The sequence below is a fragment of the Corticium candelabrum genome, chromosome 7 (genome assembly GCF_963422355.1).
Source record: "Corticium candelabrum chromosome 7, ooCorCand1.1, whole genome shotgun sequence".
In the NCBI taxonomy this organism is placed as follows: domain Eukaryota; kingdom Metazoa; phylum Porifera; class Homoscleromorpha; order Homosclerophorida; family Plakinidae; genus Corticium; species Corticium candelabrum.
This window is the reverse complement of record NC_085091.1, coordinates 7,196,597-7,224,093: the sequence shown is the minus strand read 5'-3', so window position 1 is coordinate 7,224,093 and position 27,497 is coordinate 7,196,597. Positions and strand designations below refer to the sequence as shown.

Here is a 27,497-nt window from a genome sequence, read left to right as displayed (position 1 = left end):
CAAACACTACGGAGAAACAGCCGTCATCTTCGGGCGTCCAAGGAAGCCAGGCCTCTGGCCACACCAGAACGTGATGATTTGGATGAGATCCCTCCTTATCAAGACCAAGACCCTAGTGCCTCGGTCTCAGCTGACGACCAGCACCCCGAACCACAAGAAAGCAGCATCGAACCATTGAACAAGCCCAACAAGCCCTACGTGACTGCCAGTGAAGTATAGAGACTACGTTTGATAAGGGATAGGTAATGGACACATTTTACTTGAGAAGGGAGATGTAAGGACACATATAGCTGGGTAGGTTGCGTTGTACGTGTTGGGTTGGGCGAGGCGGGCGCATGCGGTGAACTGGACCTCGTGTAAGTAGAGTAGATTCTAGTGCTATAGCGGATCTATCTATATCAGAGACATCCGAGCATTACAAGGAGCCTATCGACAAAGATGACTTGCGTCTCAAACAGAGTTGTAGAAACGAGATGGCAAGCACTGACCGCGAGATATGATACTCTGTGATCAGTTTTCAAGTTCTACCGCAGCAACGTTACGACGGACGCTGACGTGACCCGCTCTACCTAGTTGCTATCCAGTTGGACTATGACACTAGTGTAGCAGCTAGGTCTGGCTCATAATAATTTGGCAGAGAATGAGTGGAACGAGACTAGGAAATGTCCGATAGTACATCAGAGACTCTAGTCTGTTTACATCTAGATAATACTCTTTGTTGACAAATATATAAAGTGTCCACTATATAATATAAATACTGTGACTACCTAGAGCCGAGGTGTACATTCTGTGGTAGGAAATGAAACAACTTTGCTGCAGTAATGTTCACATCCGCCCTAGTCACAGCTAACATTCTTTCCCTAAGTAATGAAACAAGAGAGTCCGTCAAAGTTAAGCCACTTGCATAACATTCACATAACACTGCACCTTTCTTTTCTAATTCATATTCCACCTCTCTGTCTATAGGTGTGTGTATCCGATGACACGCTCTCAACGACTCCTTTACTGTTTCCATTTTTCCAACTTGCTCCCTCTTTGCTTCAATAACAGCCGTCAACTTGCCGCCATCCGTAGCTTTGTTGTGAGTTTCTTCTCTGATCTTGTTGTTGTTTAGTCCCAACTTGACTGCAATCTCATACCACTGACTACTGCCGTGTTTAACAACAGTATTCCTTACAGTCTCATAATCGGGCAACATTCCTACACACAACATAATTATATCATAGTAATAAGTATAGAATGACACACATTGCTATCATACCCCAATTATTCTTATTCCCTCTAACTAATATGATATCAATCTAAATGCCTCTCCAATTACAGTGGAAATAATAATTATGGCTCCACAAGACGCCTCACTCAGAGGGATGCTTAGGTAATTAGAGTCAGGGAAAATCTTCAAAATAAGCTTTTCCTCAATTACCATCTACAAAATGTTATTTTAATTATTAATTTAAATTACAATCATACTATGGAATGATTAGAATGTGGAAATAAATCCACAACAACCAGACAGTATCGTGACATGGAAGCAATCACTTGAAAATCAGTAAAGCATTTGGGTAATGGACATTCACATTAGTGTACATTATTATACTTTCATATCAAAACTTGTAAATTCAATTACCTGATTGGCAAAATTGACAGTTTTCTTCTTCTGCATTCAATTCTGACAGTAACAAGTCACCAAGACTTTCTACAACTAGCTCATCACCAACTACTTGTTTTACAGCAGCTTTTGCTCCTTTTCCAGTTACCTTTGCTTCTTTGATTTCCTTCTTTGAGTAAACAGCAACTTGTTTCAGTTCTTTGTGCTCCTCTAAATGCTTTCTGCTCAGATATTTGGTCTCATAGTCAGTGCCTGGACTGTATGTTTCTAACATGTCTCTCCAAAGAGACATGACAGTGTCGAGCAGGGAAATGCATTCTACTTCTGTTGCCTCACCTCCACGACAGACAAAGTCGACAGAACGAACAGGATCTACCATGGCAATCAAACACTGGACATGAAATTTAGCTTCATGACCTTGTGATGTGATAAGTCCATTCCTCCACAGCAGTGCTTTCTTATCTAATGTAGTGCAAACTTTAGATTGAAACATGCCAAATGCAGATGGACTGAAGATGGTCGTCTGACTGTTGCACACTTGACGTCGACCGACATACACTTTCTTACTCTCGTCTCTCTTCCACATGACAGACAGATCCTTAGGAGGCAAGAGAGCTGGAAACATGTACGTGTCGTCTCTGCCTTCCACTTTGAAGCAGATATCAAGAGATTCATTTATAGCCAGAACTTTATCTGTGTCGAGTTGAACTTGAATCTTCTTATCTTTTTGGAAACGATCGATTGCTGATTCTGCTTCTTCTCTTGTTACTGTGCCATCCTTCGTCTTTGACCTGACATGATACTTAAAATCCTCAGAAGCAATGAGAGGACCGATGGCATAATGATGTAGAGATGCAGGATTGAGAGCTGCCACATCACCGGCAACAGCAATCTAAACACACATCACAACAATATTACACAAACATACACAAGCACAACAACTAAACATCTGCTAGTCGTCTCACCTCTCCTGAATCATCTAGAAAATCAACTACCTTCTGTACAACCTTCTTCTCTTGTCCTGGACATGCTTCCTGCTCAATCCTCTCCATCAGTGTTGCCTTCTTCATGAACGGATCTTTTTCTTTCTTACGAAGAGAAGGAAGCAACTTGGACACGACTGGCTTACAAAGACGAGGATACAGAGGAGCAGACTGAAACATAAATGTCTTTATCAGTAGGAAAGTGTGTGCAACAAATTATTGTTATGCTCACCTGCTGCAACTGCTGCTTCACATCACAGAGAACTTTCTTTAGTTGTTTCATTTCAGGTGACCTGCTCCTCCTGCAGTCCAGAACAAAACAAACTTCAATGATGTTGATCTTGCCTTTGAACAGTTCACGCATGTCGTCGACCACACGCTGCAAGACACCCTCACGGCCTGGACAGTAATCTATGTGACTGCCAGCTATCAACACTGTGGGTATAAACTCTGCATCCAAACTGGCTCTGAGAAATGAGAGCCAATACTGAAGCTCTTCTTGTAACTCCTTAACACTGCACGGTTGGCTCTCCTCTCCTCTCACTAGACTCACTAGCAGGATGAAGAACGAGTTGGAGGGAAAGAAAAGGCCGTGTGTTTTGTGGAACTGCCCTTGACCTGCAAAGTCCCACACTGACAAGCGACCCACTCCTGGAATATCGACTGTCATCACGTTGATACCAATCGTGCGTTCTTCTTCACATTTTGGGTCATCTGCTTGATTTTCATTTGTAAAAATCCACTTCAACAATCCTCGTTTGAGAGCCTCCATGAGTGTCGTCTTTCCTGCTCCTTCTTTACCAATGAAACACAATTTCATGATTTCTGGTTTCACTGTGCCCTCGGCATACAGAACAGCATACTTCTGTTCATCCTGATAATACAACCTATCCATTCTACACATACCACCATATCTCACTACATAAACGTCTCACTATTGCTTTCATCAGTCGTCTTCTCAGTTTACCATCAGTCAGTTGGTAGGGTCTCTTACCATCCTGACAACAACATAACACACACAAATAAGATAAGTTGGTCACAGGTTAGTAAAAAATATAAAAATGAGAAATGCTAACACAGATAATAGAAATTATCACATCTAACACATTTCCATCTCAATGCTCATTTCCTATGATGTTCTGTTCTATAAAGTAAATGGCAAATATCACATGCCAATCATAATTTTTATACAAGAAAGCATGTAAATACAAATATACACAACATCTGTATGACCTACTGCTGTCTTGCTGTTAAGGTTAATTCTATTTTTCATGTTACTAAACCAGAACTTTCATATTAGAAGACTTTCGACTAAAGACTCTATTCTACTGCATGTTCTAGTTTTCATCTACAATTTATCTAACACTAGCCACACAGCACTTGCATAATTCTAGATATTGGGTTGATACGGCTGGATGGGATACTCAGTAATATGTCTGGTTCACTCCAGAATTAATAATTATAAATCAATTTATCTTTCTCTTGCACTTGTATGACTATGCATATGTTTTTATGTCTGCTGACCTCAAGCAAACAATTATCACACTGCAGTCATTTAAATCCAATAGTAAATGAAGCTGTGTTCTACTCGCTTCAGACCTACAAGTGTGTGTGTGTGTGTGTGTGTGTGTGTGTGTGTGTGTGTGTGTGTGTGTGTGTGTGTGTGTGTGTGTGTGTGTGTGTGTATTATTGTGAATATTAATGTAAATTTTATTAATTTTTGTCTACATTTATTGTCATTATCATTAATTAATCATTAGCTTGTTGCTAGAATGTATAATTGCTAAAAACACAGGGATGCGTCAATGTGATTAAAGATAATTAACTAAATATCATCAATGTCCCACACTACTACTTTGAATTCAGCATATGCACATGCGTGACTGCTGCATGTGTACAAGGAGCAGGCTTGTTATCCACGTTATTTCTCAATTCTGTAGCGCTCTTGCATCACTTGAAGTTACCTATTGAGGTGCATGTGGACACGATTATCATGATTTCATTGAGCCGTTGCTATCATCTTTCATTCCGTTAATTCATCGCAGCTAGAGATCGATCTCGTACGTCTCCTGGCTGCATGGAAAATAGCCAAATACTGTACATGTGCAGCGACATCTAACAGCCAGATCCAAAAGAAAGCAGTGTCAACGTTTCCTACAATCAAATCTTTCTTGCAAGACGACGTCGATGGTTCATCATCAGTCCTACTTACAACTAAAACATATTGCTCCTCTTGAAGATTGCGAATGATGCATGTTGGATGATGCATGTTGGTCGTGCGCAGCGATGCATGCATGGTCCCATGGGACCTTCGCTTGGCTTCTTGAAGAATGATTAATTCGTTTGTTTTGCAATTCTTCTGTTACCTAAACTTTACTCTGCACTTCTAACTTTGACCTTATTGCTCGAGGCCCCGATATCCAAGATAAGGGTATAGTAATCGTTCGATGTGCGACCGACTGACCGTATTTATACTCGATTAGCACAGATGCAAATGAAGCTATTCCGACCAACAGACAAGAAATGGTGTCACTGACAAATGGATGAACGTGATGTCATCATGAGGCTCCACCTCTCTTTGTTTGGTAGCTGCTATATTGAGAATTCAGCCTTTGCGCGTCCGTCTAATACTTCATCATCTTGTGATCCGTCCATAGCGTTGGAGATTCCACAGCAGAGAAATGATTTCACAATTGTATCTGGTAAAATGGATGACCATGCTTCAGAAATCCAGTTGATTACTTGCTGCCGTGACGGATGCACCCTAGCTGTGCCTCTCAGGTTATCAAATGCCCATCGTTCCCACAAATGACGCATATTCCACTTAAATGGCTTATTGATTGAAACATCTAGTGGTTGTGCGAGGCTAGTACACCCACCTGGAACATAGACGAGATCGGTTTTCTTATCTTCTGCATACTCTCTCACCTCTTCCGTTTTGTGCACTCTGTACTCATCTAGTACGAGGAGACGTCGAACATCGTCTTCAGGATTACTCCACACCCTTCTAATCCAAAGGAACATTGTTTCTCTAGTCATCCAACCACTCTTTGACGCAGTTACAAGGACATTAGCTGGAATCATCAAATGGTGCCTCACTCGCGGACCAAATTGCACCTGTTGGCTCCTTGAATATGACAAGTGCCGGCAGCTTGTGCCCCCGCTGCCCGATAGCTGTAATTGTAAGAGCAGCAGTGCAACCTTTCTTCTGGTAACCGGTACCTGTACTCTTATGGTCTTTTCACCACGAACATTGTTGGTAACGCGAGCAACACTGTCTTAGCGAAGCATTGTCTCATCCATGTTTGCCAAATTATACAGAGTCTAGTCATGTGTCTCAAGCAGCTGGATAATTTGTCGGCAAAATCCGAGAAGGTCATCTTGATAATGCTCCGGAAGGGCTTGAGACTCATTCGTTTTGTGCCCTAGTCCTACGTTAAAGTGTTGCTTCCACCTGACAATCCATCCATTGCTTGCTTTAAATCCTACAATGTTCAGTTCTGCAGCAACTCGCTTTGCTTCGTCTATCAGCGCGACGTTAGAAACTGCCAGGCCAAAGTTTCGTCTCTCTTGCAAAAAGTCATACACCCGGTCATCAAGCTGTACACTTAATGCTTCACGTCCGTCGTGCATCTTTCTTGCTTTCTTTCCTTTCGAAGTTGCTTTGTGTCGCTTTAGCTCCTCGTACTTTGCATTCCAGTCCCACACACACTTCCTGTCAATGCTAAATTGGTTGGCGGTTTTTGACACCACCGAGCCATTGTCTCGATGCCATTCAACAACGCTGATCTTGTATTCAACAGTGAAGCTATGATATCTCCTGGGCATAGCTGCCTAGAACAAGTTGCCAAATTGGTAGGCAATTAAAGAAGCTAGTCTATATAGAAAGTGCCAATTAGCACCAATTAAAGAACAAAAAGGTGTGAAAATCTTAAGACCTGGACCAAAAGTGGGGATGGGACTGTACTCCAGGCCTGGGGTATTAATCGCGTCAGTACAGTATCATTGTTTTAAAAAGTTACACACACACACACACACACACACACACACACACACACACACACACACACACACACACACACACACACACACACAGTGCCTTTTACATAAACAAATCTACAACACGACAGCAATCAGTGGTTCACAATTGAAGATATTAGGAAGGAGGAGCCTAAAAGACATGCACATTTGCTGTTGGTAACTCGTGTAATGTGGTAACTAAGAGCGTCATGTCTAAGTGCGTTTGCATCACATTCCTTTGCATTGAGCGTTTGCATCACATTCCTTTGCATTGAGCACAAGCGACTCTAGCCATGGATAAGTCTATTTTTACCCTAATCGGTGGTAGTATTTTCTCTCTCTCTTGCTGCTTTTAGGATGAAGATATTACGTCCCAAACTGCTCCACCCATTTAGTTACCTACTTAAGGACGTGTCAATTGCGTCTTAGTGGAAGCAGCATCTAGGTCAGAAGGTTAACGTACTCATAGAAAAGACCCAAAGGACAGTCGCATGCTTTTTTCAATTTTATGCGACACACAATGGCAGACTTTTCAACTGTTTCTACTGCGCATGCTTGGCTCACTCTACACAGTCTGGTAGAATTATTGACTTAGCTTTCAAAGGAAAAGGTCGGCAAAAAGCTTTCTGTCTTTCGGTTATCACTGTTGTAGTTTCCAATTCACCGGGTGTATTTTACTGGAAAGAGCGTCCCTTTCTGTTACAGACATGACGGGAGGAGTAAGGCGGCGCTTGCTATATGCGAGATTGACACTACACAAAGTCTTGAGACAGACAGCAAGAAATCCGTTTCAACACAATCTTTTCACAGTTTCTGACATTCCAGAGAGACGATGAAGAGTAAGAAGAGAAGCAGATTACGGACAAGACTCCAAGTTGAGTGAGGAGCAGTTGCAAAGCCTTGTCTCTGATCCTGGTACAACCAAACTTCTTCCTTTGTGATTGTGGCACAAGTATGCATGGCACTATCTTCGGCCCGTTGTTGACATTGTCACAACATGCTGTTTTGACGAGTACACCTACTAGTAGATTATGCCAAGCATGCGCAGTAGAAACAGTCAAAAATGCTGCTATTTGCATTGCATAAAATTGGAAAAAGCATGCACGTGTTCTTTGGGTCCTTTCTACGTGTACGTTAACCTTCTGGCCTTGCTGCTTCCAATGGGCCACAATTGACGCGTACTGTAGTAGGCAATTTGGTGGGTGGAGCAATTATGGACAGAATATCTTCATTCTAAAAGCAGCTAGAACGAAACAAAGACTACCACTAATAAGGGTAAAGATAGACTTATCCATGGCTAGAGGCACCCTTGCTCAAAGCAAAGGATTGCAATGCAAACGTAATGAAGAGACATGACGCACGTAATTACCGTGTTACAGGAGTTACCAACTTTTATAACATCTGTCTTTCTAATATCCTGATATATCATAGACTCGAGAGTCCAGTCGGTCATCTCCCGCCTTGGGGAGGGAGGGAGATGACCGGCTGCACTAGATATATCATTGATATCAAACTCTTTGTGTTGACTTGATGTTAGGATATTTACAGAAAGACTTAAACTTTGCTATATCTCAAAGTCATGCATGGAACAACATTGTGTCACATTAAAATGTGTTAGAAATTTTAAAATAAAATGTTCAAGTTACCTCACATTACTGTATTTGATTAGTGTACTTTACTGTGAACCTGTATCTTAATGTTGTTTACCTTATCTTTAGCATCTGCATCAGCCTTCTTCTCCAACAGACACTCGACTGCCTCACTATGACCAAGTTGAGCAGCAAAGTGAAGTAAAGTGCGACCAGACTGCATGTACAACACAAAGACATCTTTCACACATAATCAACAGTATTGTGAAAACTCTCACCTTCTTCTCCACTGATTGACAAAACTTCTCTGCAATCTTTGTTGCAACATCCACTTCATTCCTACATGCCCACTGCAGCAGCTTACACACATTCTATTATCAACAATCAAAGAAAGAGAATCAATGTCACAAATCAATTCCATAAAAGGAAATACAAACAAAAATACCAAACTGTATCCACTCATTATGCTGTAAGACAACTATTACTCACCTCTAATGCAACATCTTCAACTGACTGCATTATTGATAACAACCAATTAGCTGTGGACATGTGACCTCTTCTCACAGCCAAATCAAAAGGCTTATTGCCATCCTATCACACATACAATAATTGTTGTAGAAAGTCTGCATGGAAAGTACCCCGCCATAATCAAACATGCAGACACTCCTGTACAAATGCATGTGCTCACTAGCAAACAAGTATATGCATCCAAACACACAGCAAGAGAAGAAATAACAAATGCATTTCATTCTCATTCTAAGTCTAAAATCTATCACAATATAATATTATAGTGTATTGCATGCAGTCAAGGCTCGCATCATCATCACTATCTATCTATATGTACAGCTCTGCATCAACACACATCTCCATAAAAATTAAATGTTCAACTGCAGCCAGATGCTTCCATACATTCCCTATGTGCTATCTATAGTTGCTCTCATCACGACTTGCTATCAGACAAGCCGCAACAAGAGACTGAGAGTCTTAACCATTTGTATTCACTTTCACCATCCACAAGAAACAAAAAATCAAATGATGTCCATCTCTAAGGGCACGTTTCCACTAGTGCCTAAACCGGTTTAACAAGTGGTTTCAGGTAAACTGCTTTAAGGATTGATCTGTTTCCACCTGCACTAAACCAGTTACATTCTAAACCTAAACCAACTTCATAAATCTACTTTGAAGTAGGTTTAGCAAAGTGGTTTAGGTTTAACTGTCACATGACTTTAGCATGCTTGTTTAGATGGCTTCTGACAACTCAGTTTTGATAATATTGACTATATTGCTGGGACAGGATTGCCTTACAACATGTAAGGGTCGTTAAATAAAGGAAAGAAATCAGCAGCTACAGAGAGAGAGAGAAAACAGACCGTCCGTACGGTGCCACCCTTGGTCATTGTCATGCAAATTCCTAGTAGTAGATGCTGAATCAGTGACAACCAACAGTTGCTCTGACTCGGCGAGTCGACAAAGCAGCCCAATACTTCAAAATAAGACGTTCCTAGATGATTTGTTTTGCACATCCCGGGTGTTCCAAGTTACTAGTGAAACAGTCGCTTTCTTGAACTGGTTAAGTTTTAAATGTCTTTAAGCTAAATTAGTTTAAGGTGCAGCTAGTGGAAACACAGCCTAAACTACTGTCTTGTTTCAACTGGAAAGTGTCATCACACTGAAACAATATGTTCATTAATAATGAGCATGTTTCTGGACAACATCTCACAACATCCATTAAATCTCAAACTTCAATTTTTTCTACACCTCCACCTATAAACATCTTTGATACCACAAAGCAGTCCATTTATTTATTTAAAAGCAATGTTGTTAAATTTTCATGTTAATTAGCAAACATTAGTAATACCCCCGTTTACACGAGCACTTGTAAGCGGGACAGCCCGTGCTGGCTCGGGTCAAGTACATCGTGTAAACGCATAGCGTGCTGGAAAATGAGCCACGCATGCTCATTAGGTAGTCTCGCATAGTCAGACCCCTTTCCGCCGCGTCATGCTTCTGGGCGAAAATGGTAGGTACAAATAGCGTGGAGCAAGACGGTGACTCTGTGTCTTATCCAATTATGGAGTGACCAAGATGAGCAAGAAGTTTAGCTTAACAGTCACCTGGCGATAGACCTACAACGTCTCGTATATGTCCTACGCATTCTCAATATGACTGTTGTAGAGAAAACTCCAGCAGCTTGGCTTCTGTCTATTGCAAACGTGAGCTAACACTATGTCATTCTGTAACTAACGCACGTTACTGACACGCATTGGCTTTCTTCTACAGTGTGTTGTGTAAACACGAGCTGGAATACTGGGCTGGCACGAAGTGGCATGGCTCGGTTCAGCTCGCTATGCGTGCTCGTGTAAACGGGGTATAAGTTCACGCTACCATACAGATGCACTACACTATAAATATCACAAGTCCTATGCAGCAAAGTTTAAGAGTCAAATGTTTGTAATATTGTTTACCTTATCTTTAGCATCTGCATCAGCCTTCTTCTCCAACAGACACTCGATTGCCTCACGATGATCAAGTTCAGCAGCAAAGTGAAGTAAAGTGCGACCAGACTGCATGCACAACACAAAAGCATCTTTCACACACAATCAACAGTATTGTGAAAACTCTCACCTTCTTCTCCACTGATTGACAAAACTTCTCTGCAATCTTTGTTGCAACATCCACTTCATTCCTACATGCCCACTGCAGCAGCTTACACACATTCTATTATCAACAATCAAAGAAAGAGAATCAATGTCACAAATCAATTCCATAAAAGGAAATACAAACAAAAATACCAAACTGTATTCACTCATTATGTTGTAAGACAACTATTACTCACCTCTAATGCAACATCTTCAACTGACTGCATGATTGATAACAACCGATTAGCTGTGGACATGTGACCTCTTCTCACAGCCAAATCAAAAGGCTTATTGCCATCCTATCACACATACAATAATTGTTGTAGAAAGTCGGCATGGAAAGTACCCCGCCATAATCAAACATGCACACACTCCTGTATAAATGCATGTGCTCACAAGCAAACAAGTATATGTGTCTAAACACACAGCAAAGCAATAATAAATGCATTTCATTCTCATTCTAAGTCTAAAATCTATCACAATATAATATTATAGTGTATTGGATGCAGTCAAGTCTCGCATCATCATCACTGTCTATCTATATGTACAGCTCTGCAACAACACACATCTCCATAAATACTAAATGTTCAACTGCAGTCAGATGCTTCACTACCTTCCCTATGTGCTATCTATAGCTGCTAAACCAGTTATATTCTAAACCTCTACTTTGAAGTAGGTTTAGTAAAGTGGTTTACATTTAACTGTCACATGACTTTAGCACGCTTGTTTAGATGGCTTCTGACAACTCAGTTTTGATAATATTGACTATTTTGTTGGAATAGGATTGCCTTACAAGATGTAAGGGTCGTTAAATAAAGGAAAGAAATCAGCAGCTACAGAGAGAGAGAAGACAGACCGTCCGTACGGTGCCACCCTTGGTCATTGTCATGCAAATTCCTAGTAGTACATGCTGAATCAGTGACAACCAACAGTTGCTGACTCGGCGAGTCGACAAAGCAGCCCAATACTTCAAAATAAGACGTTCCTAGACGCTTTATTTTGCATATCCAGGATGTTCCAAGTTCCTAGTGAAACAGTCGCTTTCTTGAACTGATTAAGTTTTAAATGTTTTAAAGCTAAATTAGTTTAAGGTGCAGCTAGTGGAAACACAGCCTAAACTACTGTCTTGTTTCAACTGGAAAGTGTCATCACACTGAAACAATATGTTAATTAATAATGAGCATGTTTCTGGACAACATCTCACATCATCCATTAAATCTCAAACTTCATTTTTTTCTACACCTCCACCTATAAACATCTTTGATACCACAAAACAGTCAATTTATTTATTTAAAAGCAATGTTCTTAAATTTTCATGTTAATTAGCAAACATTAGTAATACCCCCGTTTACACGAGCACTTGTAAGCGAGACAGCCCGTGCTGGCTCGAGTCAAGTACATCGTGTAAACGCATAGCGTGATGGAAAATGAGCCATGCATGCTCATTTGGTAGTCTCGCATAGTCAGACCCCTTTCCGCCGCGTCATACTTCCGGGCGAAAATGGTACGTACAAATAGCGTGAAGCAAGACGAGACTCTGTGTCTTATCCAATTATGGAGTGACCAAGATGAGCAAGAAGTTTAGCTTAACAGTCGCCTGGTGATAGACCTACGACGTCTCGTATATGTCCTACGCATTCTCAATATGACTGTTGTAGAGAAAACTCCAGCAGCTTGGCTTCTGTCTATTGCAAACATGAGCTAACACTATGTCAAGCTGTAACTAACGCACGTTAGTGACACGCATTGGCTTCCTTCTACAGTGTGTTGTGTAAACACACGCTGGAATACTGGGCTGGCACAGAGTGGCACGGCTCACTATGTGTGCTCGTGTAAACAAGGTATAAGTTAACTCCACCGTACAGATGCACTACACTATAAATATCACAAGTCCTATGCAGCAAAGTTTAAGAGTCAAATGTTTGTAATATTGTTTACCTTATCTTTAGCATCTGCATCAGCCTTCTTCTCCGACAGACACTCGACTGCCTCACAATGATCAAGTTCAGCAGCAAAGTGAAGTAAAGTGCGACCAGACTGTATGCACAACACAAAAACATCTTTCACACACAATCAACAGTATTGTGAAACCTCTCACCTTCTTCTCCACTGATTGACAAAACTTCTCTGCAATCTTTGTTGCAACATCCACTTCATTCCTACATGCCCACTGCAGCAGCTTACACACATTCTATTATCAACAATCAAAGAAAGAGAATCAATGTCACAAATCAATTCCATAAAAGGAAACACAAACAAAAATACCAAACTGTATCCACTCATTATGCTGTAAGACAACTGTTACTCACCTCTAATGCAACATCTTCAACTGACTGCATTATTGAAAACAACCGATTAGCTGTGGACATGTGACCTCTTCTCACAGCCAAATCAAAAGGCTTATTGCCATCCTATCACACATACAATAATTATTGTAATGAGTCAGAAAGAAATCAAAACAAGATAATCAAACATGCACTAAAACAAGAGATAGACAATAGAAATGTGTAAGTCTTGGTAGAATTACAGCATTAATTACTGACATCCAGACATTCACAAGATCAGATCAACATAAACCTTACTAGAAAACCAACACTGTTTGTAAGTGTTAATTAATAACATAAATACAAAACACAACATAACCATTCTATTGTCATAAAGATATCTTGACTGTAAATGAGACCAACAAGTGTCAGTAAACAACACAACATGCATCCCTCCATTCAAGCACATGACAACCAAATGAGTACCGTATTTCTTCGAATAGAAGCCTCCTTCATTTAGAAAACCTAGCCAAAGAGATTGTTGAAAACAGAGGTCGCCCTCGAATTGAGGCCGCACGAAAAGTGTGCAAATCTACTTGCCACGCCCATATCACATGCTTTCAATGCTTTTGTGTCAATCTCATCCTATTACATGCACTCATCTAGGAATCATAACATAATAGTTGTAGCATTTGCAGCTTAACCTGCACGGTTGCCACAGTCAAAGTGTCCAATTATGTCAACAGAAAGAAATGTGACATTCAAGTACCAACATGTCGCAGTGTGAAGTAGGGACTTAAAAATACAAGACGCCCTCGTTTAGAGGCCGCAGTTCCGTAACCTTGTTAAAGAGACCGTGGTCACTAATTGAAGAAATACGATATTCAATGTCATTACACCTCGTTCTCAGGCACACTCATCTCACTCTTCTGTGCAGGGCTTGCGTGTCACATAACTAAGTTGACGTCACAGCCTCAGTCGTCAAGCCGAGGAGATTGCCTGATATATTCTTAGCTCGTCATCATGACATGGACCTTTTTCTATTCAATTATGTAATGTAATAAAAGGATGCACACTCTCATTCGTTAGCAAGTTTTGCCCTGCAATTTAATTTGTTTAATGCATGTAATCTAAACAACAGTCAATCTCAAAGCAGCTAAAGTGCATTTATCATCACACATCGTCAATAGATTCCATCAGAAACGCTACTTCACGCCTCAATTCTGCAGTCTAAAGTACTGAAGCCCGAATTGCAGCTAACATACATGGTTAGGATCATCGTCCTGAATCTACATCTCACAAAGCACAGGCCGAGAGCATGTGACGATCGTTCATGAATGCGACGTTAAGTTTCTTTCACATAAAGTTTTTATATCTCATTAAAGTTGAATTTTATGTTTGCATACTAAATCAAAAGGGGCCCCACTTCATGATGACAAGCTTGGAAGATACCAGGCGTTCTCCTCGCTCTGACGACTGAGAGTGTAATGTGCAAGCACTGGACGAAGGAGAGAGGCGAATGGCTGAGGATGACGCTAGTCATTACAGTAACAAAACAAAGTTTCAATATCTAATCATAACAAACAAGCTCTACTGTTCTATTTACTGTTGCTACACACTTACCTTGTCCGTTACATCAGCATTTGCCTTCTTGCTCAAGAGAACATCAATCACATCACAGTTGCCATGATGAGCAGCATAGTGAAGTAAAGTTCGTCCCAACTGCATCAACAATACAATAACAAGTCATACAAATGATTGACAAATTCTATTTCTCACGTAGTCCTTCACTTCTGTTCCCTGCTCCACAATCTTTCTTATCACATCCACTCTACTGTTCTTGTGTGCCCAGTGGAACACGACACATCGAGTCTACACAATCCATACAGTCACACTTCATTATTTCTCTCAACACACAACTGACACACACAAACCTCCACTGCAACATCTTCCATTGACATAGAAACAGTCTGAAACACACAAAATCAACAACACAACATGCAAAGTATGCTCAGGGAGACAAACAGTACCGTTTCTACATCATTGCCGTCTGGCAGTCTTCTCTTCAGGATGATGTCAGCAATGTCCACGTTGTCATAAACAGCCACAATATCCAATGCATCACGACCATCCTGTTCACACACTACTCAATCACACAATCACAACAAGTTGACAAATCCCTACGTCGCCCTTCCATTCTGTTCCGTGATGTTCCACAATATTTCTTGCAACATCAACTCTCTTGTTCTTACATGCCCAATGGAACACGAGAGGACCAGTCTACACACACCACACACTCACACACATTCATTTCATTCTCTCAACACAACTGACTGTCACACACCTTAACTGTAAGATCTTCAACTCTTTCACTTGCAAACACCAACCGACCAGCAGCTGACATGTGACCTTTCATCACAGCCAAATCAAAAGGCTTCTTGCCATACTATCACACATACAATAGTTATTGTAATGAGTCAGAAAGAATATCACAACAAGATAATCAAAAAACCAGAAATCGTTGGCAAGTGTGATTTCATCATAGTTATATTGCGTTATCTGCAACGTTTTGGCAATAGATGGACTTTTGTCGTGATTTGAGTGCCTGACTGCCGCTAGATCGTCATACTTGACTAAGTCATTGCGCATCAATTTGATACGTCGTATAAGTTTTGCAAATATAGAGAGCAGGCATAGTGTTTGTATTCAACTTCGAATGGTTCCTTTCTACAGCAAACGAACCTTTACAAGCCGCACGTGATGGACAATAGTACCGGAAGTTGTCACCGATATGACATTGATATCTCAAAAGAGAAGCCACAGAGGTTCGCGACAAGAGGCAGGACGTCATCGCAAGTGCAAAAGCAAGTGTTATGAAGACAATTCTAGTACACGTAGTATCTAGTATGCATTCTAACGTCACGAAACGCCATTACACTGTGGGAGTCCGATGTAGGTTTGCACAAAATGTGACACGCCTAGAGTGCACAATCTTGACAGTGTCGCTTTAACCTGCCGTGATTGGCACCTTCAAAAGTGTCCAATTATGTCAATAGAAAGAAATGTGACGTTCAAACACCAACCTGTCACGGTGTAAAGTAGAGACTTAAAAATAGAGGCCATAACCACTATTCGAAGAAATGCGGTACTCAATGTCATTACACCTCGTTACCATGCACACTCACATCACTCTTCCGTGCAGTCTCGCGTGTCACACGACTAGGTTGACGTCCCAGTCTCAGTTGTCAAAGCGAGGAGATTGCCTGATATATTCTGAGCTCGTCATTATGACATGGGCCCTTTTTCTATTCAATTATGTAATGTAATAAAAAGATGCACACTCTCATTCGTTAGCAATTATTGCCCTGAAATTCATTTGTTTGATGCACGTAATCTAAACAACAGTCTCGTAAGAAGCATGCAGATGGTTGGTGTACACATGCACAGTTGGAATGACGTAGCAAACGCCTTTGCCTGCACCTGTCACTACACCAACAATAGTGTCTTTGTAGATCATTGCTGGTTTTATAGCATCGAGCTGTAGACACCGAAACTCCATAAGCTAAAATGTAATGTGCAACACAAATCTCGCAGCAGCTAAAGTGCATTTATCATTACACATCGCCGATGGATTCCATCAGAAATGCTACTTCACGCTTCAATTCTGCAGTCTACCGTACTGAAACCCGAATGGCAGCTAACATTCATGGTTAGGATCATCGTCCTAAATCTACTGTAAATCTCACAAAGCACAAGCCGAGAACATGTGACGATCGTTCATGCATGTGACGTTAAGTTTCTTTCACATAATGTTTCTATATCTCATTAAAGTTGAATTTTATGTTACATAATCAAATCAAAAGGGGCCCACGTCATAATGACAAGCTTGGAAGATACCAGGCGTTCTCCTCGCTCTGATGACTGAGACTGTGATGTCAGTCTAGTCATGTGACGTGCAAGCTCTGCATGAAGGAGTGACGCGAGTGTCTGAGGACGAGGCTAGTCATTACAGTAACAAAACAAATTTTCAATATCTAATCACAACCAACAAGCTCTACTGTTATATTTACCGTTGCTACACACTTACCTTGTCTCTAGCATCAGCATCTGCCTTCTTACTCAAGAGAACATCAACCACATCACAGTTGCCATGATCAGCAGCATAGTGAAGTAAAGTTCGTCCCAACTGCATCAACAATACAATAACAAGTCATACAAATGATTGACAAATTCTATTTCTCACGTAGTCCTTCACTTCTGTTCCCTCCTCCACAATCTTTCTTATCACATCCACTCTACTGTTCTTGTGTGCCCAGTGGAACACGACACATCGAGTCTACACAATCCATACAGTCACACTTCATTATTTCTCTCAACACACAACTGACACACAAACCTCCACTGCAACATCTTCCATTGACATAGAAACAGTCTGAAACACACAAAATCAACAATACGACATGCAGAGTATGCTCAGGGAGACAAACAGTACCGTTTCCACATCATTGCCGTCTGGCAGTCTTCTCTTCAGGATGATGTCAGCAATGTCCACGTTGTCATAAACAGCCACAATATCCAATGCATCACGACCATCCTGTTCACACACTACTCAATCAAACAATCACAACAAGTTGACAAATCCCTACTTTGCCCTTCCATTCTGTTCCGTCATGTTCCACAATATTTCTTGCAACATCAACTCTCTTGTTCTTACATGCCCAATGGAACACGGGAGAACGAGTCTACACACACCACACACTCACACACATTCATTTCATTCTCTCAACACAACTGACTGTCACACACTTCAACTGTAAGATCTTCAACTCTTACACTTGCAAACACCAACCGACCAGCTGTTGACATGTGACCATTCATCATAGCAAAATCAAATGCAGTCGTACCATACTGACCATATACAATGCATATTAGCAATGTGTTCTCCAACAAGCAATCAATACAATACAACTGCCAGCAGACTATCCATCGCTACTCATAATACAACACCATGTCTGCTAGTAAAACACTCATCTACATCTCCTGCTGCACCATACACACAATCAACACTTTCTAATCGAATATCAAATCATCTCCAACTATCTCTCCTACACTTGACACACTTTCAACTTCACATCATTTTTCTTACAATAAACCAGATCTACTCAAATACCATTACAAAACAAATCAAGTTATGTTAATCAACAATTTTGTTTCCATGTGTTTGTAATGTTTGAAATTGGTCAATGTTGCCTAGTAACCGTCAATCAATAGGAAAGTCTTTGTGGTTAATTATATTTTACACATGCCAACAACCATAGCCGCCCCACTCTTTGAAACTTGACTTTATCCAGCTATCTATTGCCTCATACGTACTCCTAGCGCACTCCACGTGTTTTGGCATGTGCTTTTTGTTCTGAGTTATGGGTGTGAAACACCACAATGTTTATTCAAAGTAATACAATACAACAGTTCAACTGCAACACATGGAAACACTCACCTCATTCTTCTGTTTAACATTTGCTTTTGCAGCTAACAGGATATCAATGATTTCATCATAACCACTAAATGCTGTCCACATTAGAGCAGTCCAACCCTGTAATGACAATAATTGTGTTTTATTGTTTGTCTCTACTGTAATATCCGTCCTATCACAAATCTCATCACATCATTTAAATCTCATTCTCTTCATTCATTCATTCACTATCAACACTTACCCATTTATCAGTTCTGTTGATATCTGCCCCTCTAGACAACAAAAGCTCAACTAATGACTTGGAGCCATTCCTACAAGCTATTATCAGTACAGTCCATCCCTACATTAGAGTGAATTGTTATGAACAACAATAAAACGAGTCACTCAATCAATAACATACATATCTATCACACGCATCCACTTCAGCGCCTTCATCCAGTAGACCTTCAACCTCATCACGTGACTCCATCAAAACAGCGCTCAGTAGTCTATCATTCAATCTTGTGATGTCTCTCTCACTCATTCTAACATAACAGTAACACATCAATAACAATAAATCCTTCCAATTTCATTCACAAACGACAATTCACTCAACACGCGCTCTCAATACAATCACTACACACACCACATCTCATCACCACCGTCCACAATCCTCTACCTTGTCTGTTTAGCACAAGGTGACCTTTTTCGTCTTCTACGTCTGGGTCGTGGCGACTAGGCAAGCAACATCGAGATGGTAATCTTTATCACGCACGCTACTCTTGGTATCAAAGTGTCGAACCTCCCTAACGCGCGCAGTATTTATTTTGAAACCACGTGACCTCATGCTAGTTGTCTTCCACACATTAATATCAATTTCTTTCTCTATAACATTCATTTTTCTACAATTAAGGTAACTTGTGTGTCCTATTATGTACTAATTCATGTATCTTACATGCAGTCAAAAGAACTATGCTAATTTAAATGGAAAACGAAATTGCTTGTTTAGTATTGACGTCACGTGATCGGATGATGATGATTGGTAAACTCAACGTTATCAAGGTCAACAACACTAGACCACCAAAGGAAGAAAACGATTCTCTCAAGGATTCGTCAGACAGACGTGGAAGTAGCCAGAGCTGTATGCGTGCCATTGACCTCTTTACTGTGGTTGACCTACACACAAACATAAACAATAAGAATTGTGTGTGTGTGTGTGTGTGTGTGTGTGTGTGTGTGTGTGTGTGTGTGTGTGTGTGTGTGTGTGTGTGTGTGTGTGTGTGAGTCTGTGAGTGTGAGTGCACGTGTGTGCATGTGTGTGCATGCATGTGTCATGTGACTACACCCTCTACCTCTTCAACTCCCACCTTTGGTGGGATAACAACTGAGCTAGAGTCAGAATGGTACATGGGATTATCAAAGTTAATCAACAGCTTGCCTCTAGAAATTCATTAAACAACCATTTACCAACCCAACAAATATACCCAATAATTTTGACTTCACCTCACATTCTTTACCAAGAGAATAACGAGAATGATAATAATTGCGACGACCACTAGACCACCGATGGCACCTCCTACAGAAATGGCTACTGCGTTGCTTCCTTTGCTCTGACCGACATTATCGACAACACGAGGTGATGCAGGAGATGTGGTTGTAGAATTATCAAATGGAGAAGTGATGGGAGAGATATCGGACTCACAGTAAACACCAGAGTAACCATCATTACAACTGAAGACAACAGACAGATGTGATACTTGGAAATGTATTACATGGAAAGTGACAGACAGACAGACAGACAGACAGACAGACAGATAGACAGACAGACAGACAGACAGACAGACAGACACACAGACACACACACACACACACACACACACACACACACACACACACACACCAAACAGACGAGTCGTGTTACTTACATGCAGTAGTGACCTTCTACTGAGATATAACATCATCCACGGCTGTGGCATCGAGTGATGGGACAAGACAGAGTCTTGCAAACAACGTCAGTGCATTGAGATCCAGTGCGGTCACTACGACATCTACAAACGAAATCAAATTGTCACCAACAGCCATCACACACTAGATAATCAATACAACAACTTACAAACATTTATTTGTGTTGCCTTCCTTCACACAATGTCCATTGTAATTACAGTAACTGTCATTACATCTTTCAACACCTAAATGCAATAGAAACCAAAAATTGAAAACGTGACAAGATGCTGCATATACAGAGTGTCTTACCGACTGAACATGTTTTTTCGTCATTCAACAAGTGGGAGCCATCGGGACAGAAACACTTGTAGTCCGACACAAAACTGGTGACACAATAATGACTGCAGTTCGCTTGATCGCAGTGATTGGGAGTGTGTTGCTGTTGTTGTTTCTGATAAACTGCAATGCCTGGAAAAGATAAATAATTGATTGACCTTCCTAGAATAATACGAGAGATGCATCCGTCCAATACAACAGTCTAGTGTATTGTGACATGCATCCCTCTAATACAATACTCCACTACTTACCGTGTACAGAGTCCACATCATGATCAATCATCATCAAATGTGATCCATCAAATCGATTGGCAACAAAAACTCTTCCCTCCTTCCTCGGTCCCCAATCAGATGACACGTACACCTTTTCCTCATACAACGCAATAAAGAGAGGCCGTCCAACACCACCCTGTATAATAACTCTTCTATTGTGACCCAAATAATCACAAACCTCAACCTAAAGAAAACACACAAACACATAACACCAACAAAGACTTATTAGACTAAGACACACCCAACACTCTACAATTTGTCTGTATGGTTGTGTGTGTGTGTGTGTGTGTGTGTGTGTGTGTGTGTGTGTGTGTGTGTGTGTGTGTGTGTGTGTGTGTGTGTGTGTGTGTGTGTGTGTGTGTGTGTGTCCATCTTGACTTACCACTCCATGATTGCCGTCCATCTAGTAGATCCTCTGTGTTATCGTATCAACCGCTATTCCATTCAGCCACACCAATCCATCCACCACAATGTGTCTCTGTCTCGTTCCGTCCATCACAGCAGCACTGATATGCGAGTGATCCCCCAATCAGCCCAGAACAGATACCCTCTCAATGGATCAACAGCAAGATCATGTGACTCGTCCAACTTCATACTCTCATTCACGACAACTCGACAATACAAACCATCCAATTTAGCCGTAAAGATCATACGATAAGCAGGACTAGATCAATACATCCAGTCGTTCAAGTAGTCGACAGCAAGACCATCAGGGCTACAAGTGCCATCCACTGCTGTAAGAATCGGTTTTGGCTCTGCGCTGTTGTCGGCAGGAACTGCACATATACAAGTCCTTTGGTATTCACCAAAGTAGATCTAAATCAACAAACAATTAGAAGGACAATAAACATGCAGACTAAGTGTGTATACAAACTTACCATGCCTGTACGGAAATGGAAGGCGACCGGAACAATTGACAGTCTGTGTTTGGCTAGGCCTTCAATCAACTTTGTGTTGAGATCCATTAGCTTGACATCCTGACCATCAGCGTACAACAACTTGGCATTTCCATCTGTAAGACAGACACAGTAGATGAGATTAGAGGTAAACAAACAAACAAACACAGTGATGCACGCACACACACACACACACACACACACCACACACACACACACACACACACACACACACACACACACACACACACACACACACACACACACACACACACACACACACACACAAGGCCAGACTGACCATTTGCTTTGCACGTGTGACCGTCAGCCTTCAGCGTGTATCCGTTACTGCAGCTGCAGACAAAGCCACCCGGCGTATTCACACAAAACTGTGCACAATGTCCATACGTCTGACACTCGTCCACCTCTACAGAAGACAAACTTTACGATGTAATCACGTGCCATCAACACAGCAAACGACACACCCACTCACCTTCACATCCGTCGTTCATCTTGCGATATCCTTGTGCACACGTGCATCGATACGAAGTCGGCTCTTCGATACACATTTGATCTCCCGGACATGGATTGCTGTTCAAGCATTCGTTTGTAACTATACAACAACGTAGTTTTCATACATCAATGTTACTATGTTGTTACGTGTTGATGTCAACTGACAGCAGTTTTTCTCGTCCGATCCGTCGTTGCAGTTGGAGGCTATTGCCGCCCCAGTCAAAGAACAGGAACTCATTTATACTCCTGAGTAGAGAGGCAATTGTGTGTAAGTTTCTTGCCCAAGACAATTATGCCATAACTCGATAACTTGAACCTGCAACCTGCAAGATCCCAGATGTAATCATTCCATAAGAACTCAATCATTCCATAAGAACTCTCTAACCAACTGAGCTATCGCATCACACAACATCAATCACACACACACACACACACACACACACACACACACACACACACACACACACACACACACACACACACACACGCGCGCGCGTGCGCACATACACACATGCACACATATGATACACACATACTGTACAGTACATGGTCATTCTCAATTAGAAGCCGCCCTCAATTATGGGCCTCAAATCTAGCCACCAGCTTTACTGGCATGTCTTGACCTTATTAACATGTACACTGTCTGATCCTTAATTAAAGGTAAGTGCATGTAAACTATTATAAGTTATAATAGTTTACATGCACTTACCTTTAATTAAAATATATTTTATTTTAAATAAATAATTAATTAAATAATTAATTAATTAAACAATTAATTAATTAATTAATTATTAAATTACAAGTTTGAAAATGGCTAATATCATATCATACTTTACTAAAAATTCAATTTACAAATGAATAGTCGTACCTTCTTGGGCCAAATGGCAAGTGTGTTGGTGGCTGAATGTAGTTCTCTATGTTGTCATATACTGCAGATTTTGGTGGGATTGCAGGCGGTGTTCTTCGCTGATTGTTGTTCACCCCTTTATCTGTCTGCTCACATCCGTTCTCATTGTGGCCATACATCACCACATGCCGACATCTTTTCATCTTGTAGATGATAACGAAGACAATAGAAACAAAGAGAAACAATGTGCCGCATACGACACCGACAAGTACGTATACGAAACTATTGTTTCCCTCGTTGTTTGAATCGTCTCCAATATTCTCTAAACTACGTGTCGATTTAGTTGTTGATATTGTGGGTTCTAATTCATTAATATCAAAAGATTAAATATAATTTATATATTGTTAATATCAACTTACCACTAATACTGTTGGTAGGATGAAAAAGGTGAGTATCTGAGATTGTGACCCGTTTTGTCCACGATGATTCAAAGCAAATACAATAATCTCATAGTCACCTACAGCAGTTAGGCAGGGCATTGTTTCTGACTGTTTGTCTTTACTGACATGTATGATTGTCCATGTTGCTGCTCCATCTAGACGACAGTTGATTTCGTATCCAGTTAGTTGGGTATTTCCATCAAACTCCGGTTTGGTCCAGTTGATAACTATTCTACCGACAGAAGAGAACTTGAATGTTTTCTTTAAAGTGTCTGCACTGACTGTGGCAATGCCACTCCTTGGTGTGAATGGTGGACCTACAAGCAAACACTTAAATGCATCAGACAGACAAGCAAAAACAAATAAACAGACAATCAAACACATAAATAAACAGATAAACAAACAAACTCATAAACAAACGGACTAATAAACGGATAAACAAACAAAATTATAAACAAACAGACAAATAAACAGATAAATAAATAAACAAATACATAAATAAACAGATAAATAAATAAACAGATAAACAAACAAAATTATAAACAAACAGACAAATAAACAGATAAATAAATAAACAGATAAACAAACAAAATTATAAACAAACAGACAAATAAACAGATAAATAAATAAACAAATACATAAATAAACAGATAAATAAATAAACAGATAAACAAACAGATAAATAAATAAACAGATAAACAAACAGATAAATAAATAAACAGATACATAAATAAACAGATAAATAAATAAACAGATACATAAATAAACAGATAAATACATAAACAGATACATAATTAAACATAATTAAAATAAATAAATAAATAAACAAACAAACAAACAAACAAATAAACAAACAAATAACAAACAGATAAACAAACAGATAAACAAACAGATAAACAAACAAACAAAAGAGACATGCAGGAACAGACTAAAAGACAAATAATGTGATTAACATTGTAGTTATTCACATTGCATTTACCTCTACAGTTACAATAATCCGCTGATCAAATCGATCCGCACCAGACTTGGCTGTCCACTCATATTCACCAGAATCCACAAAATCAGCTTTTGTGATAAGCAACGTTCCATCAGTGTTCTTGCTTATTCTGCTCTTCTCCTTGTGGTTCATTGCATTGCAATCTTTGGTCCACTGAACTATGAAGCTGTCCGTTCCTACTGCTTTGGGTCCCAAAGTATAACTTTGACCATAAACAATTGTCTTGTGTACAATTGATGAATCAACTGTAAACAACACAAGTGGAAGATATAACATATGAACATAACACACACGCACGCATGTACACACACACACACACACACACACACACACACACACACACACACACACACACACACACATTCACCAGTCATCCCTCTCCCACATTCCTTTCTTTTCTTTTCTAAACCATAATAAACACATGCGTGTCACATGCACACAAACCACACACATGTACAGTACCTGTTAACTCTGCACAACTCACACCGTCCCATACGTATTGGTTACTGATCAAGTGTATCGTCCATTGTCTGCATTCGTTACACTCTTAATCGTCAGTGTGTGAACACCACACACTTCTCTAACTTGATAACGAAGCAAAACACGATTGAGATTTTCACCATTGTGTTGCCATGACACTATAGGGTTTGCTTGCCCACTAACATTACACTGAAACTGTGTATCATAACCTGCTGGAATGTCGACATTTTCAGGACTGTTTACAATCACTAGTGCGTCTAATCACATGCAAACATGAGAAGTGAGATGTGTAACATCAATTGTGTATATTGACTTACATTCTACAGTAAGAGTAGCATATGCTGACACACGCTACTTCTCATTAGATGCCATGCACTCGTACGTTCCACTGTCTGATCGTTGAACTTGACTGATGGTGAGGTTATCACCTCGTAACGCATGCTGGCGACCATCTGTTACCATCAGCCCCTTGAATCTGCAAGTCATTGCAAAATAGTCAGAACAGTAACATCCAACAGTAGCAGTTCCAGCCACCAACACAGCTGCACTACGTGACATCACAGTCGGCTCCACTACATACACAATCACATTAATTTATTAAAATAACTCATTAATATTAATTTATTTTAGTTAAATTAAGTAATGTATTGATATCAATGTAAACACACCTATAACATAGATGGATGCTTTCCCACTTATTGTTTGGCCCGAAGTCGTTCGTGCATGACAATAGTACCATCCTTCTCCAGACTTTGTTATCGAAAAGATTGCAAGATTTCTGTTCTTGTTGTACATGTGGTATCGTTTGTCATTGTCTGATAAACTTAGATCAGGTCGTTTAGTCCATTTTGTGATGACAGGCTGGTTGTTGCTGTTAGGATCAGTTGGTGTACAGATAAAAATGGGCGTGGCACCAGCTGATACACGAGCTGCATCTCTCAGTCTGACTGTTACTGAAAAACAAGAATATAATAAATAAATAATAAATAAATAAATAAATTATATATTTATTTATTAATAAATATAGATAATAAATAACTAAATAATTAATTAATTGTTTATTTATTAATTAATAATTAATAAATATTTACGCATAATATAATTATTATAATCAATAAATAAAAAAATATACAAACAAGTTTCTATAATTTCTTAACTAAAGTATATAAACTAATAAGTGTAAGCACCTAATACAACAGAATACAAAGCATAATTACTTCATATATTAATATCAATCATTTGTAACGAAACTATAAATTTATTAAGAAAACATTGAAATATGACTTCATTTCCGGGTCGCGTGCCATCTATATCAAACACGTCTACACCACACAGGCTCACAGACAGCACAGAATGCACGCACACAGGCAACTTTACCAACATGTACAGAATGCGCAATGTAGTAAATCAGACCAACACGACAACACACCGAAACCACGTGCACACTCCAAATCAAAGCCATAAATACGTACCCACACAGCAAGAAAACACTCGATCAGTATGCACCACGATTACACAGTAGACACACAGTGTGGCAGCCTTGCTACTTTGGATCAACGCCCCGCCCCCTTCCCACCATTCTATACATAGGTATGCGTACTATTGTACAAAAGCATGCACGAAACGCCGCGTTTTCTTCCTCACCTCTAGCTGCCATCGAAACGAGCCGATCGCATGCTGTCGGTAGGATAGTAAGATGAAGAGATGTCAAGCTCCAAGCATTTGCCATGCTCTACTAGAGAGGCTCGTGCCTCTCACGGCGCCTTCCCGCTGTGGGTCGATGCTAGGCTGTAGATACGACTGTTGCACGTCGGTCTGGTTGCCGGCTTGCTGCCAACCGTTTGACACTTGGAGCGTCAGTGCGGTGATTTGATTTGCATGTATAATCCACAGACTGTGACGTCATGTAGACACGCCTACAAACTTAAAGTAATGCATCAAATGATTCAATTTATAGGGAAAGTTATAAAATTATTTAATTTAAATTTTTAATTAGAGTGCCATTTGCTATTTGTAAATATATAGATGACTGTTATATCGCTATGATAATACAGCATTTGTATCAGTGCATTGTCGCGCATGCGCAGTATATTAATTAACAATTAATGTGGATCATACTTCCGGCTAGCAGTCTATCTTACCGTCTTGCTCCAATCATCTATGGTTCAAAGGCCAATACACACAAATGATACCAATTTAACATAATGTTGTAAAAA

At 40.2% G+C, this 27,497-nt stretch overlaps 2 protein-coding genes and 1 long non-coding RNA gene across 9 annotated transcripts; all 3 read right to left on the bottom strand.

The window, feature by feature from the left end:
* Positions 1-668: 668 nt before the first annotated feature.
* On the bottom strand, positions 669-19,335 carry LOC134182114 (death-associated protein kinase 1-like). Of its 4 annotated transcripts, none has more exons than XM_062649452.1 (31): positions 19,236-19,335; positions 18,978-19,101; positions 18,819-18,917; positions 18,602-18,697; positions 17,911-18,012; positions 17,751-17,846; positions 17,597-17,698; positions 17,501-17,536; positions 17,348-17,440; positions 17,192-17,290; positions 15,449-15,550; positions 15,289-15,384; positions 15,135-15,236; positions 15,039-15,074; positions 14,884-14,976; positions 14,728-14,826; positions 13,150-13,251; positions 12,939-13,031; positions 12,779-12,877; positions 11,038-11,139; positions 10,827-10,919; positions 10,667-10,765; positions 8,691-8,792; positions 8,480-8,572; positions 8,320-8,418; positions 3,528-3,590; positions 2,825-3,466; positions 2,575-2,763; positions 1,628-2,501; positions 928-1,200; positions 669-860 (listed from the first exon to the last, which is right to left on the bottom strand). In XM_062649452.1, the coding sequence occupies exons 2-31, from the start codon at positions 19,098-19,100 to the stop codon at positions 847-849; spliced, it is 4,311 nt and encodes a 1,436-aa protein (XP_062505436.1). In that variant the 5' UTR covers position 19,101; positions 19,236-19,335; the 3' UTR covers positions 669-846. The 4 variants fall into 4 exon arrangements, with proteins under 4 accessions (XP_062505436.1, XP_062505437.1, XP_062505438.1 ...); XM_062649453.1 differs by having other exon boundaries at positions 19,203-19,316; XM_062649454.1 differs by lacking the exons at positions 18,819-18,917; positions 18,978-19,101; positions 19,236-19,335 and having other exon boundaries at positions 17,911-18,262; positions 18,602-18,675.
* A 75-nt stretch (positions 19,336-19,410) lies between these two features.
* On the bottom strand, positions 19,411-21,683 carry LOC134182212 (low-density lipoprotein receptor-related protein 2-like). Of its 4 annotated transcripts, none has more exons than XM_062649591.1 (8): positions 21,491-21,683; positions 21,088-21,292; positions 20,810-20,968; positions 20,674-20,745; positions 20,482-20,604; positions 20,060-20,132; positions 19,909-19,996; positions 19,411-19,732 (listed from the first exon to the last, which is right to left on the bottom strand). In XM_062649591.1, the coding sequence occupies exons 1-5, from the start codon at positions 21,509-21,511 to the stop codon at positions 20,498-20,500; spliced, it is 564 nt and encodes a 187-aa protein (XP_062505575.1). In that variant the 5' UTR covers positions 21,512-21,683; the 3' UTR covers positions 19,411-19,732; positions 19,909-19,996; positions 20,060-20,132; positions 20,482-20,497. The 4 variants fall into 4 exon arrangements, with proteins under 4 accessions (XP_062505575.1, XP_062505574.1, XP_062505576.1 ...); XM_062649590.1 differs by having other exon boundaries at positions 20,060-20,287; positions 21,491-21,682; XM_062649592.1 differs by having other exon boundaries at positions 20,060-20,287; positions 20,670-20,745; positions 21,491-21,679.
* A 3,055-nt stretch (positions 21,684-24,738) lies between these two features.
* On the bottom strand, positions 24,739-25,836 carry LOC134182667 (uncharacterized). The gene is made up of 3 exons (XR_009970384.1): positions 25,599-25,836; positions 25,264-25,538; positions 24,739-25,046 (listed from the first exon to the last, which is right to left on the bottom strand). It is a non-coding gene; the product is annotated as an uncharacterized LOC134182667 (long non-coding RNA).
* Between the last annotated feature and the right edge of the window lie 1,661 nt (positions 25,837-27,497).